This window comes from Coregonus clupeaformis, chromosome 16, assembly GCF_020615455.1.
Source record: "Coregonus clupeaformis isolate EN_2021a chromosome 16, ASM2061545v1, whole genome shotgun sequence".
Taxonomy (NCBI): Eukaryota; Metazoa; Chordata; class Actinopteri; order Salmoniformes; family Salmonidae; genus Coregonus; species Coregonus clupeaformis.
Window position 1 is genome coordinate 29,707,221 of NC_059207.1, and position 13,655 is coordinate 29,720,875.

The window sequence follows — 13,655 nt, forward strand, 5'->3', positions numbered from 1 at the left end:
AGAGCATTACCCTCCAGATTGGAGTCTTCCCCACCGAAACCATTCAACTCATGGAACTCTCATCCCCCAAACAGCCATTCATCCTCAGACACCCCTGGCTTTGCCGTCACGACCCTTCCATCTCGTGGCGCAAGGTGAACTACTGTCCTGGTCTTCTACCTGCTTCACCAGTTGTCTCAGCCTACCCTGCAGAGCCACCACCATTGAGGACTCTGCCTCTGCAGTGCCACCCACCATACCATCTGAATACGGCCAGTACAGCAATGTCTTCAGCAAAATCAAGGACTCCACTCTGCCACCACATCGCCCAGGGGACTGTGCTATTGACTTACTCCCTGGAGTGTCCCCACCGAAGGGCCGTGTTTACCCCCTATCTATCCCGGAAAATGAGGCAATGGAGAACTACATTGATGAAGCACTCAAACGGTTTCATTCGTCCTTCTTCTTCCCCAGCTGCATCCAGCTTCTTCTTCGTTGGAAAAAAGGACGGTGGTCTTCGTCCATGTATTGATTACCGTTCCCTGAATGACGTTACGGTCAAGAACCGTTTCCCTCTTCCTCTGATCCAACCGACCCTTGAACAAGTGGGCCGTGCCATCATCTATACAAAACTCGACCTGCGGAGTGCTTATAACCTTGTCCATATACGTGAAGGCGACGAATGGAAGACAGCCTTTATCACCGCAAGAGGGCACTACGAATACTTGGTCATGCCCTACGGCCTTACTAACGCCCCCGCCATCTTCCAATCCTTTATGAACAAGGTTTTCCAGGATATGATCAACTGCTTTCTCATCGTCTACATTGATGACATCCTGATTTACTCCCACTCCCTGAAGGAGCACATACAGCATGTACAAAGGGTTCTTCAATGGCTCCAAAATGGGGGTGTTTCAGCCTAGCTCAGCGCTTTCTGTGTTGGTGGGGCAGCCAGCGGAAAATACAGAGAAAAGAGGTTGGTAATGTAACCACTTTTAGCCTTCAGTCCTAGTTTTGTTTCACCTGCCTGTTTGCCTACCTGTGTATGACCATTGCCTGCCTGTGACCACGATTCCTGCCTTCTGTGAAGGCGTAAAAACACCTGCCGCGCTCTGCGCGTTAATCTACACCTTTTTCTCCCTGAGTATTCATTACACCGTCCTCCTGTTTGCAACAGCCGAAAACATAACACTCGTAGACAACATTCTTTGCTGGCTTAAAGAGTGTTCAAGAGCATCGAGAATAGCTGTTGCGTTACCTTGCTGAGCTGCTATTAGGTTCAGGTTGTATTTGTATACATGTTGGCATTCACTGTAGCTAAGGGGAATTCCGGCTATTTACAAATGTTTTATAAACATGAACAGTTCGCTCTGATTTGCGGAGGTCATGAATAGTTCTGCCCACTTCTGTCACCATGTTTGGATGTTAAATGATGAGGCAGTCATTGATGCGAGTAACCATTCGTGTTCAGCATATTTTGATACATCCGGGTATATAAAGCACACTGGTAACAACACTGGTGTTGCAGTAATTAACATTTACCAACAGATTACATCTATACTCATAACAAGCTGCTTTATTTCTTTGCTGGAATGTATGACTGCTAGTAGCAATACACTAGCCCATTGGTTTCAAAGTTTCCCAGCTAGACTGCTAGCTAGCATAAAGAATCTCAAGAGGATGGGGTGAGCTGCATCAGTTCTGTCTTGAGATTCACTACCATGTTATCAGGGGTTGTAACCAAACAATTTTTCCAATCGTTTCATTCTGAACAGAACCATTATTTTTCTCGTTCCATTCCACTGTTCCGACCAGTAAAAAAATAAAGCTCTGAACCGGTTTGAACCAAAAAAAAGTTCCTTTCTGTGCCTTTTTAAACCTCTGAAATCTATTTATTTATTAAAAAAAAAAAAGTTTTACATTTGACTCAACATTAAATTACTTCACCAATGAATAGAGCCGCTTGCTATGGACCGGACAAGCTATGTAAATGCATTGGACAGACAAGTGTAGTGTATGGTGCGACAGAAATCTTGCGGGTGAGGAGAGCGCCGGGCATGAAGCACTGGGCATCTTGTTGTTATGACATGCATTATCTGAATTAGGCCCACAGAATTATACCTACAAAGGAGCGGCTTCTATAAAGGAACTTTGAATGTCTTTGTTGGCTTAACTAACGTTGGACAAGCGCTAGCCCTTGATCATGACTCTCAGTTCCATTACATTACACATAATCTCTGGCAATTTTTGCATGTAAATGTTGGTGGGGCCATCAAAGCCACTACACAACACAACACTAAACAATACATGAATTGCACTATAATGTGACAAACGGTACCCACAAACTGTTAGGGCCTACAGAAAGCTGTCCCAACAGCAAAGCTTTCTTCTCAGCACCATGGAGTGAATCCTTACCACCGCTACACCTGGCCAGGGGCGGCCTGTTCAATAGGGCGATATGGGCGACGCACTGCCAAACGGGAAAAGGAAGGGATTTTTTTTCTAATCAATTATATCACGGCAACAGTAGTTATCAGTGTTGTAATCTATACGTCTGATCTGCCACAGTGCCACACTGCCACTAAATGTCGAATCAGGCTAAAGTCGTGCTTCAAATGGCTCCCCCCCCTTTTGGGGCGATTTCAGTCAGGTTGAAAATCGCCCAGAAGTCTGTCATAGACTCCCATGTAAAATCTATTTTTTTCAAATTTCAGAGCCTTCAATACAATCTCAATGGGTGTCTGTGGGCTTGCACTTACGCTGTCGTCATACGTTACGTAACCATGAACGTAACTGAGAAAAGAGCGGATTGTTTGAAAGAAGTTCCTTTTTGTCGCGAACAAATGAAGATAAATTGGCAACGAAACAATTAGGACCTCCCAGACCAAATTTAATAATTCAACAGGTTTCTACTAAAGGCGGAAAGTCCTACACCCGAGGATTTTCCAAAAATTTGTACGAACGAAAAAAGACATTGCCACTCACTCAACTGGATGACGAGGGATACAGGCTAGCTGTCCGCCGCCACAACGATGAGGTTAGTGTTGATAATCACAAGTTTACTGGAACTGAGACCAAGTAGAGACTTTGGACAGGGTGGATATGGTAATAAAGGCAGTTTATTCAGAGGTAAAGATATCTGGAATCGCGTTCACGGACCCGTTCGTCAAACTCTTAGGGAGCTATAAATTAAGCCCCATTACTTACCATATCAGATAAGAGAAATTGCTGCAGCTACATATATTTTACATCCTGGCCCTACATAGTTCACTATTTGCATCACTTACCAAAATATTACATGTGGTCATATATGCTTGGAAAGTGGAGATGCCATAGAACGTCAAAAAAGTAAACATTGCTGGAGACACATTGCCGTTTTGGAGAAGACATCGCGTTTGCTAGCGAAGAGATTTGTTGTGGCAAATGAACTTGGGCTGGGAATTGCCAGGAACCTCACGATAAGATATATGCATCAGCATTGCGAGTCTCATGATTCTATACGTATTGCGATTCGATACTGTGATTTTATTGCGCACCATATGTCTGTTGCAGAGGGATCAGAAAGCCATGAGAACGAGTTTTGATCAGTCATGGAAATAAAAGTGCTGAAAACAAATTGGCTCCAAATGTGAAAAGATTGAGAACAAGCTATGAAGGAACAATAATGGTGTTTTGGTGCAGGTACAGCCAACTAGCGCTAAAATATTGCGATATTGTCAATACAGTATATCGTAAAGTATCACTATGTAACTCCGATTTCTTTCACCCCAATCCCTCAAATTAACGGTAAATAACTGAATTGTTTGCCCCACATTTAGCTAAGATGATTAGCTAGCCAGCTAAAATGTTTTATTTAGTTAGCAGTCGCATCTACAATAGTTTACTGTCAATAACATGTCTCCAAAAATGACGTGGTGTCTCCAATTGTGTTGACATTTTACAATTGCAATGCGCATCCATGAGTATCCACTTTCTGTAGCTCAGCTGGTAGAGCATGGTGCTTGTAACGCCAAGGTAGTGGGTTCGATCCCGGGACCACCCATACACAAAAATGTATGCACGCATGACTGTAAGTCGCTTTGGATAAAAGCGTCTGCTAAATGGCATATTATTATTATTATTATTATTATTATTATTATTATCTGAAGAGAGCCCCAAAACATTGTGTGCAGACATTTTATGCAATAAATGAAGTAGGTTGAATCTAGTAGTTCTGATCTTCTGATTGGTCCTGATGAGTTGGGCGAGGTCCCCTCCAGGCTACTGTCACTGTTGCATTGGCTCTGAGTCGGGTTCTCTGTCTTCAAATGTTCAGCCTAAGAGAGGGGATTTTTGTGTGTGTGTGTGTGTGTGTGTGTGTTTAACAGTGATGATGTGTGTGTGTGTGTGTTTGTGTGTGTGTGTGTCCTCAGAGCAAGAACTCGTGAGTTGGAAGAACTGAGAGGCCTATGGCGTGGGTGTTGTCCTTGGCCACCTGCTGACAAGGCTGACAAGATAGGACCCTTTTGTCCATTGTTATTGGATAGGAACAGAACTTATAACCAGCTCCTGACCTAAATAGATCTTAGCACAACATTTTACTCAACATATCATATTCCATATTCACTATAACAAATATATTTACTACGACATTAGCAAGAACCGCCACATCCTCAGCCGGCTAATCCAGTGTGTGAAGTTTTGCGGAGTGTTTGAGTTAGCTTTGCGAGGCAAAGATGAAACTGAGGGCTCCACCAACCCTGGTAAGCCAACACTTTTGAGATCAGTCAATAAATGCTTCTGGTATTGACTTATATGCTGCCCCTGTCTTCATGTTGTTGCTGGACATATCTTTTTTAAAATGTGTGTAGGTCACCTAAATCATCAGAAAAATTGCCCCTCCTGAGAATTTTTTCAGGAGCCGCCACTGCACCTGGCTATCAACAGAGCCTTGTCTGGCAGCGAAACAGTTCATTCAGCCTCATTTACTGCCTTTAAAAAAACAGCTGTTATAGCTGACTTTTAAACAAATGTGGTTTCTACTGACAATTGAGATGTACAAACTATGGCATAAGGGAACGATGAGCGGATAAGAGGCAATCCGTAATTTAGATTAAGACATTAATGAGCGAGCTAGGACGGACGTAGTCAAGATAACTATTTGTTCAGCACTTTTTAAATGTACAGCGATAGAATTCTGAACATGGGCCGTTCTTACAGTATTCTCCCTGTACACCAAGTCAGAACCGTAGGATAAATAAAGGGGGCATATAAGCAGACAATGAAAGCTCTGACAATATTCAATGATTACATTTCTCTAAAACAGGCTATAGGCTACATGTGCACCATCAAGTCAGAACAGTAGGCTAAGTTAAGAGGAGGAAATGGACCAAAGTATTAGGGTGAGGCACATGGGCTACTAACAGCTTACTACACAACATACACTTAGTATTATTTTCTTAGCTACAGTATACATATCTCCCTGGCATATTACATCATTATACAGCAGCATACAATACATTTTTGGACTCACCTTGTTGTGCTCACTTGAACAGTAAGGTGGCACGGCGGTCCTTGTAGGAACATTTTGACATCAAACTTTGTCATCAAAGTCTGGTATTCTCTGGATTTATGGTGCTTTCAAGACAACTGGGAACTAGGAAAAAAACAAGGTTGATTTATGACGTCAGTGATCTTCAGGTCGGAGCTCCAGGTCGAAGCTTCAAAACTTATTTTCCCAGTCGGAGCTCGTTTTTTTCAGAGTTCCCAATTGTCTTGAACTCACTGAAGTCTGAGATTTCCCAGTTCCAAAGCTATGGTAGATATAACGTGATTTGACGTCATTTTATCTGTGGCCAATGACATTGAGCCTTCTTGGATGGGCACTTCTAATGTAAATCTATGGCAGCACCCAAGGGGCTTGAATTTTTGAGCTGTCCCCATCGATTTTGCAGTGACGTAGTGTCCCCATGAGTGACAGAACACTGAGCCAATCACGACGCAACTAGAGAACATTACCAACCTATTTTCTCTGTATTTTCCGCTGGCTGCCCCACCAACACAGAAAGCGCTGAGCTAGGCTGAAACACCCCCATTTTGGAGCTTTCTTACTCCAAAAAAACATTTATCTCCATCTACTTTAAATATTTCAGTTGTTTTTGATAACATCGCCACTGTTTTTTGCACTACTGTTTAACACCACACAGAAAATGTTTCCCCTAGTCTGGCATATGTTTCTAGATTCTTATTAAAGTAGATGTGTTTATTGCTGAAATAATGTATGCAAGTGCTGCTTGGAGCTGGAGTTTTCTTTTGGAGGCGGTTTGTTGTTATCATTACACATAATTGCTTGTTAGGCCTATACAGGATCTTAATTTGACTACCCTGTTGCAGGAGAAATGTTCCTGATCTGCATGAAATGAAAACGTGTAGTTTATTCGAGGTTTAAAAATGCTTCTGTTTGGAATTTCCACTTTCAACGAAATATGTATCAACCCATATGGAAATGTCCATTAATTATAATCCACATAGTAATTCACATTTCCTGTAGATGCAGGATTATTTCCCTGCTGTGAGAAACTGGTCAAATTAAGATCCTATACCTGGGTAGGTGTCTCGGGTTGACATCTCCATTAATGTTAGCGGAACGTTCCAGTAATGTTTTCTCAGAACCAATTTAATTGAATCCAGACATGATTGCTGAAGAATGTTTGGGGAACGCTATTGGAACAATCATGTAATAACGTCACACTAGAACTTTATGACAGTTGTTATGGGTGTTTTGAATAATGTGTCCATCAACATTAGCAGAACTTTCCCGTAATGTTTTCTCAGAACCATTTCTATTGCTCTTACGGCAGGATGTTCTAAAACCATTACTGTTACATTGTGTTATTACATTACCTAGTGTACATTACATTGAAATACACACTGCTGTTATTTTACATGTGTATTCATTCAGCATGCATTATGATTTTCTCTACAGCAGCAGGGTACATGATAAAGAATATATCTCGGATGGCACTAGTTTTCTCTCCATATTCTCACGCCTTTGCTAACTCCTGAGTTCATTCTGTGATTTACACCTCCTTTCTCTCTTCATTTCTTCTTCCATACTTTAAACCCCAGAACCCAGATGTGCATAACCCAAATGAGCAGGAGTCACTGAAAGGGGATGCAGCCCCTACAAAAGATGATGGAGCCCTTCTGAATGGGGATACTGCTCATCCAAATCGGAATGTTGTCCTTCCGAACGAGGATGCTGCCCTTCAAAAACTGGGATCCTGCCCTTCCAAACGGGGATGCTGCCCTTTTGAACTGGGATCCTGCCATTCCAAAAGACCATTGAGCCCTTCCGAACGGGGATGCTGCACAAATGAAAAGGGATGCTGCCTCTCTGACTGGAATTTATAAGAAGAAGACTTCTAAAAGGTATGTCAACACCATTGATACATTTTGTTTCTCAACAAACTTCAACAACATCACAGATTGTTTAAAGGGGCAATCTGCGTGTCACGCTCGTTGAGTACAGGATTGGACCAAGGTGCAGTGTGGAATGCATACATGTTTATTAACGAAGTTAACACACGACAAAACAACAAAAGCAACATAACCTGAAGCTCACAATGGCTACACACAAACAAGCCAAACAAGAGACAAGATCCCACAACATAGGTAGGCAAAATGGCTACCTAAGTATGATCCCCAATCAGAGACAACGATCGACAGCTGCCTCTGATTGGGAACCACACCCGGCCAACATAGAAATATATAATCTAGATCTACACATAGATACCTAGATATTCACATGATAACCTCTAGCATTCACACCCTGACCAACCTAACTAAAGAATAACAGGCTTTCAAGGTCAGGGCGTGACAGTACCCCCCCCCCAAAGGTGCGGACTCCGGCTGCACCAACCTGACTCATTAGGGGAGGGTCCGGGTGGGCATTCAGCCTCGGTGGCGGCTCCGGAGCCGGGCGTGACTTCCTCTCCCTTTCTGCCTCCCCGTTGCACCCCTGGTCCGTTCTGGACCTCGGTGCGATGCTTCCCCTCTCAGTCCTCCCACGATGCACCAAGCCCTGTCTGGACCCTGGTGTGGGAGGCCCCGACCCTGGAGAGGGGCCGACGTCTGGGCCTCTACCGGCAATCTCCCTGCAATGCACCAAGCCCTGTCTGGACCCTGGTGTGGGAGGCCCCGACCCTGGAGAGGGGTTGACGTCTGGTTCTGGAGTGGAGCCGCTGACCGGAGCTGAACTGGACCCCGGTGGAGCGGACTGCTCTGGCACTCGAGTGGAGCAGCTGACCGGAGCTGGACTGGGCACCGGTGGAGCTGACTGCTCTGGCACTGGAGTGGAGCAGCTGACTGGAGCTGGACTGGGCACCGGTGGAGCGGACTGCTCTGGCACTGGAGTGGAGCAGCTGACCGGAGCTGGACTGGGCACCGGTGGAGCGGACTGCTCTGGCACTGGAGTGGAGCAGCTGACCGGAGCTGGACTGGACACCGGTGGAGCGGACTTCTCTGGCACCAGCCGTACCGGGCTGGAGACACGCACCACTGGTCTGGTGCGAGGAGCAGGCACGGGCCGTGCCGGACTGGAGACACGCACCACTGGTCTGGTGCGAGGAGCAGGCATGGGCCGTGCCGGACTGGAGACACGCACCACTGGTTTGGTGCAAGGAGCAGGCACGGGGCGTACCGGGCTGGCGACACGCACCACTGGTTTGGTGCGAGGAGCAGGCACGGGCTGTGCCGGACTGGGAACACGCACCACTGGTTTGGTGCGAGGAGCAGGCACGGGCTGTGCCGGACATGAGACACGCACCACTGGTTTGGTGCAAGGAGCAGGCACGGGGCATACCGGGCTGGCGACACGCACCACTGGTTTGGTGCGAGGAGCAGGCAAGGGCTGTGCCGGACTGGGAACACGCACCACTGGTTTGGTGCGAGGAGCAGGCACGGGCTGTGCTGGACTGGGAACACGCACCACTGGTCTGGTGCGAGGAGCAGGTACGGGCCGTACTGGACAGGATACAAGCACCACTGGTTTGGTGCGGGGAGCAGGTACGGGGCGTACCGGGCTGGTGACATGCACCACTGGTTTGGTGCGGGGAGCAGGTACGGGCCGTGCCGGACTGGAGACACGCACCACTGGTTTGGTGCGAGAAGCAGGCACGGGGCATACCGGTCTGTGAAGGCGCACTGGCGGCACAGTGCGTAAAGCCGGCGCATAGCCTGGTGCCTGCATGGACACACTCTCCTCAAAGCGAGTGCGGGGAGTTGGCTCTGCTAAACCTGGCTCCGCCAGCCTCTGCTCTAAGGCCCGAGCTCTCTGCTGCTGGAGGGTTAACTCCTCTCTCAGCTCCTCCTGTTGCCTGGCTGGCTCCTCTCTCCGTTCATCCACTAATTCCTTCTCCCTTTGGGCCTCCTGCAGCGCCTCCTTCTGAAGTGAGAGCTCCTGCTCCCTCTTCTCTAACAACCCCCGTAATGTGGTGGCCTCCTCTCTCATACTGCTAATCCGCAGGTCTTGGAGGACCTCTACAATAGCGGCCTCCTCCTCCACAGTTAGCCCTTTCACGGCCTCCTGCTGCTTCGTCGACCACCCCGTGTGACCCCCCAAAACATTTTCTTGGGGTTGCCTCTCGGGTCTCCTTCATCATTTTGGAGTCGCCGTCGATCCGGACTCCAGCCCTCCTCCATTACCTCACCGTAACGGACGGATTCCTCCTCGGTAATTTTCCCCCAACCGAGGAGGGCATCTACCAATGTTGCTTCCCGCTGTGTCCAGGGTGTTTGCTCCTCCTGGGCACGCTGCTTGGTCCGTTGGTGGTGGGATCTTCTGTCACGCTCGTTGAGTACAGGATTGGACCAAGGTGCAGCGTGGAATGCATACATGTTTATTAACTAAGTTAACACACGACAAAACAACAAAAGCAACGTAACCTGAAGCTCACAATGGCTACACACAAACAAGCCAAACAAGAGACAAGATCCCACAACATAGGTAGGCAAAATGGCTACCTAAGTATGATCCCCAATCAGAGACAACGATCAACAGCTGCCTCTGATTGGGAACCACACCCGGCCAACATAGAAATATATAATCTAGATCTACAAATAGATACCTAGATATTCACATGATAACCTCTAGCATTCACACCCTGACCAACCTAACTAAAGAATAACAGGCTTTCAAGGTCAGGGCGTGACACTGCGGTTCAAACAATAATAAAGAGACACCCCCCCCACTGTTTCGGTAAACAGCTGAGGGATGGGGCTGGAGAAATGTAAACACTCAAATTCATAGACAGAGCTATGGATGCAAGGACTGAACATATGATATCAAAATGATAGTTTTAACCATGTTCTGAGGACATACAGTGTTTGTTTACAAGCTTCTATTTTGGGTTCTGATGGGGTAAGACAGTTGAACTAAGATCATGAGGCATTTGTAAGTTATATTCTTCAAGAATCAATGGCTATATATCAAGAATTTAAAAGTTCAAAAATTGATGTAGAAATCGCTGATTGACTCTTTAATTTATGTCTGTTTATGTTGTTCCTTTAGTGATGGGAATGAAGACGTGTGGCTGGAAATTGACAACATTGATAAGGAGTGAGCTCTAAGGTCCTCAACCCAACAAAATCCCCATCCAACATCGTCAAGACAGTCAGCATCGAGGCCAAACAGTGAACCCTGGCTCACTACCAAAGTCTGTCAGATATTGCAGATCAATGACTGATCTAGCTACATATTGTATGCCAGATAATGTGATATATAACCAACGTGTCCATTACTGGGTGTTACAGGAAAGCCTCACACATACCACCGCCATAGATTTTTCAACTAACTTGTTTGTGGCAATACTTTCTTCGTTTTCGATTCTGTGAATGAAATATCTTAGAAATGTCAGTTTCCAGTTGCAGGTGGTTCTACAAAAAACATAGAAAAGTCAGAAAGATATGAAATCCATGTTTTGAGTGAGATATGCCTCTTGCATGTGTGTAGATCTTTGTTTTGGATTCACTGTGTGACGCGCTGTCATCTACTTCTAAACGTCACCGCAGCCGCCTTGCATAGAAACCTCTAGTTCCTGCAAAGATGCTGGGAAATGCTAGATGTGCGACATATAAGATGGCGAGGAACCTCCTTGCACGGTACAAAACATGAATTTAATACCATTCTGGTTTTTGTAGAACCACCTGCAACTGGAAACGAAAATTTCTAAGATAAATTTTTCACCGAATTGAGAACGAAGAAAGTATTGCCAAGAACAGGTTAGTTTAAAAATGTATGAAGTTGGTTTGTATTGGGCTTTCCTGTAATGCACAGTATTGGACAACAAAAATATTTGGTTATATCACATTATCTGGCATACAATCTGTAGCTGTGACTGATCCAGTGTGATCCAATGCTGTTGGCTTGATTGATTCTCATTTTTAAATACTTGTTTTTGAAGTTCTCTGGGCTCTACTGTTTTTGATGGCCTTACTTATCCCCTGTCCACTCCCATTTTTTAAATCAGAATTTTCATAGCTTCTCACTACCCTTAGTAATATGACTAGTATCTCTGTAACAAGTTCCTTTACATTTTTCATACAAAAATATAATTTTGCCTTCTAGTTATTTGCCCTGTCATTCATTGTAAATTGTTAAGAGCTCCCTATCAAGCTGCCTAAGTGTAATGCTGTTTTCATAACCAAGTGGGAAGGTGGTAATTCCCAGTTGTGAAGTAGTAAATACGAGTTGGATACATTCACATGCTTTGAACTTGTAGCCAACCCAATTGGCTAATGACCAACAAGCTGCGTCAGCCATAAACTAAAAGTATACCTATCATGCTTGCAACCAAATTATAGTGTTAAAAAACCCATAATAGATTGCTTTTTTTATCAATAATGTTTTGTTGCATTTAACTGCCGAGAATGCTGTTATAAAGGTAATTTCCTTAGTAGGTGACGTCAGAGGTCGGCATGTGGGAGAAGTCGGAGCTCAGGGATGATAGACAAGTTTCCCACTAGCAACTATTTACCAGTTCGAGGGGTGTTCAAGTGAATTTTTCTCAGTCGTAAGTGGTAAATACCACCTTCTCACTTGGTTATGAATTCAGGGTAACACATAAGGTTACCAACTCAGGCATTGGGCATGACACAGAAATATACACAGTCTCTCTTGCTATGTAGGTATGTGCTTTTGGATTGTCTTGAGTATATAAAACCAATCAATCAATATAAAATGGTCTGTGCTTTCCTTTCCAAAAAAAGTTTTGGGGTGCTTTGGGTAACAGTAAGTGCTGCTACATTTCTTTAGTACAAAATGTTGTGCAAATGGTCGCTCAGTGAAGCAGACAACCTTTAGCAATACAGCCAGCTAGTTATGCACAGAGCCTTCAATGCCTATAGAGCTGTCAAGTGTAGCTGTAGCCAACATTTGTTGTTCAGTGATTCCAGATAGGAAGAGGAAGAAGCCCAACTCCCACTGGGGACCAGTATGAAAAATGTATTCACTCACTAACTGTAAATCGCATTGGATAAGAGCGTCTGCTAAATGACAAAAAAAAAAGAAATTCGTCGGAGTATCTGTCTCCCTCCAGCAGGTGGCGTTTTTTCGAGTTTTTGTATGGAGGTCAATGAGTGTAGAATTTGGTCAACAAAAAAATGAATGGTTTATTTGCTACCTGAAGTTTATTTGATCGAATAGAAGTTTCGTAATGCTTAAGTTGTTACGATCAGGGTTTCCCAAACTCGATCCTGGGGCCCCCCTGGGTGCACGTTTTGTTTTTTGCCCTAGCACTAAACAGGCCCCAGGACTGAGTTTGGGAAACCCAGGTTACGAGTGTACTGATATAAGTAGGACACTTGACAGCCGGCAAATTTGAGAAAAAACACTTTATATGGGAGATGGCTATGCATATTAATGACATGAGGCTAGTAGGATAGCATCTCTCTCCATTGACTACAAGAGGTTGACGTCAACGACCCTCATCGAATATTCAAAAATGGAACAATATTAAGATGAATCCACCAATCCAAAGAAAAGATAGGCGGGAGCTAGAAAACCCGCCTTGCCGCTTTGTGTGCGACTCCCATTGTTATGGCGGAGAGACATGTATCTTGTCAGTATATCCATAGTCGTTGGTGATTAATCGTATGGGAAGCCAGCCGCATTCACCTGTACAGTAGGCCCAACTTGGACTTGGAATGGATGAAAACCTGAAGTTCGTCAAACAAATGACTGTCAACCCCTTACGCAAGGCACTTCTGAGCATGCGTAGTTACACAGTTTGATCACTTCCTATCTCTGCTTCCTCCTCTCCCGGTCAAAGATTTAGCTATTTCAAACACAAACCGACTAGCTACATTTTTCTGAATATTCTCTTCACTGATGAAGAATGGCGGGTAGTTTTGGAAAGATCATCGTCGGCGTGTACGTTGAAATAAAGAGAAGCGATGGTAAGTTCTCAGGTCTCGGTAGATTTCGCTCGCTGGGAGTTGTTGGGGAAGCTTTGTGTTGCTGTGGTCAACACACAGCAACCGTAGACGCCGAGAGGCGGCTACAAAGTTGGGGTGGCTTTATTGAGTAGCTAACATTTAGTCAATTTAGCTAGCCTAGCGTTAAACTAACGTTAGCTCACTAACTAGCTACTAGACAACCAATGCACATTAATAACCTCTTAGCTCTTATGTATGCTTAT

General features: G+C 44.9%; 1 protein-coding gene across 6 annotated transcripts in view; it reads left to right on the plus strand.

Annotated features, from left to right (window-relative positions):
- The first annotated feature begins 12,997 nt into the window (after positions 1-12,997).
- Positions 12,998-13,655, plus strand: part of LOC121584951 (kinesin-like protein KIF2A) — a 39,196-nt gene continuing 38,538 nt past the window's right edge. For 2 of the 6 annotated variants that reach the window (XM_041901221.2, XM_041901219.2), the window contains exon 1: positions 12,999-13,413. In XM_041901221.2, coding sequence (XP_041757155.1) covers positions 13,353-13,413 — 61 coding nt within the window. In that variant the 5' untranslated portion in view covers positions 12,999-13,352. Of the gene's footprint in view, positions 13,414-13,655 lie in introns of all 6 variants that reach the window. The other 4 variants (XM_041901222.2, XM_041901223.2, XM_041901218.2 and 1 more) reach the window with 3 other exon arrangements.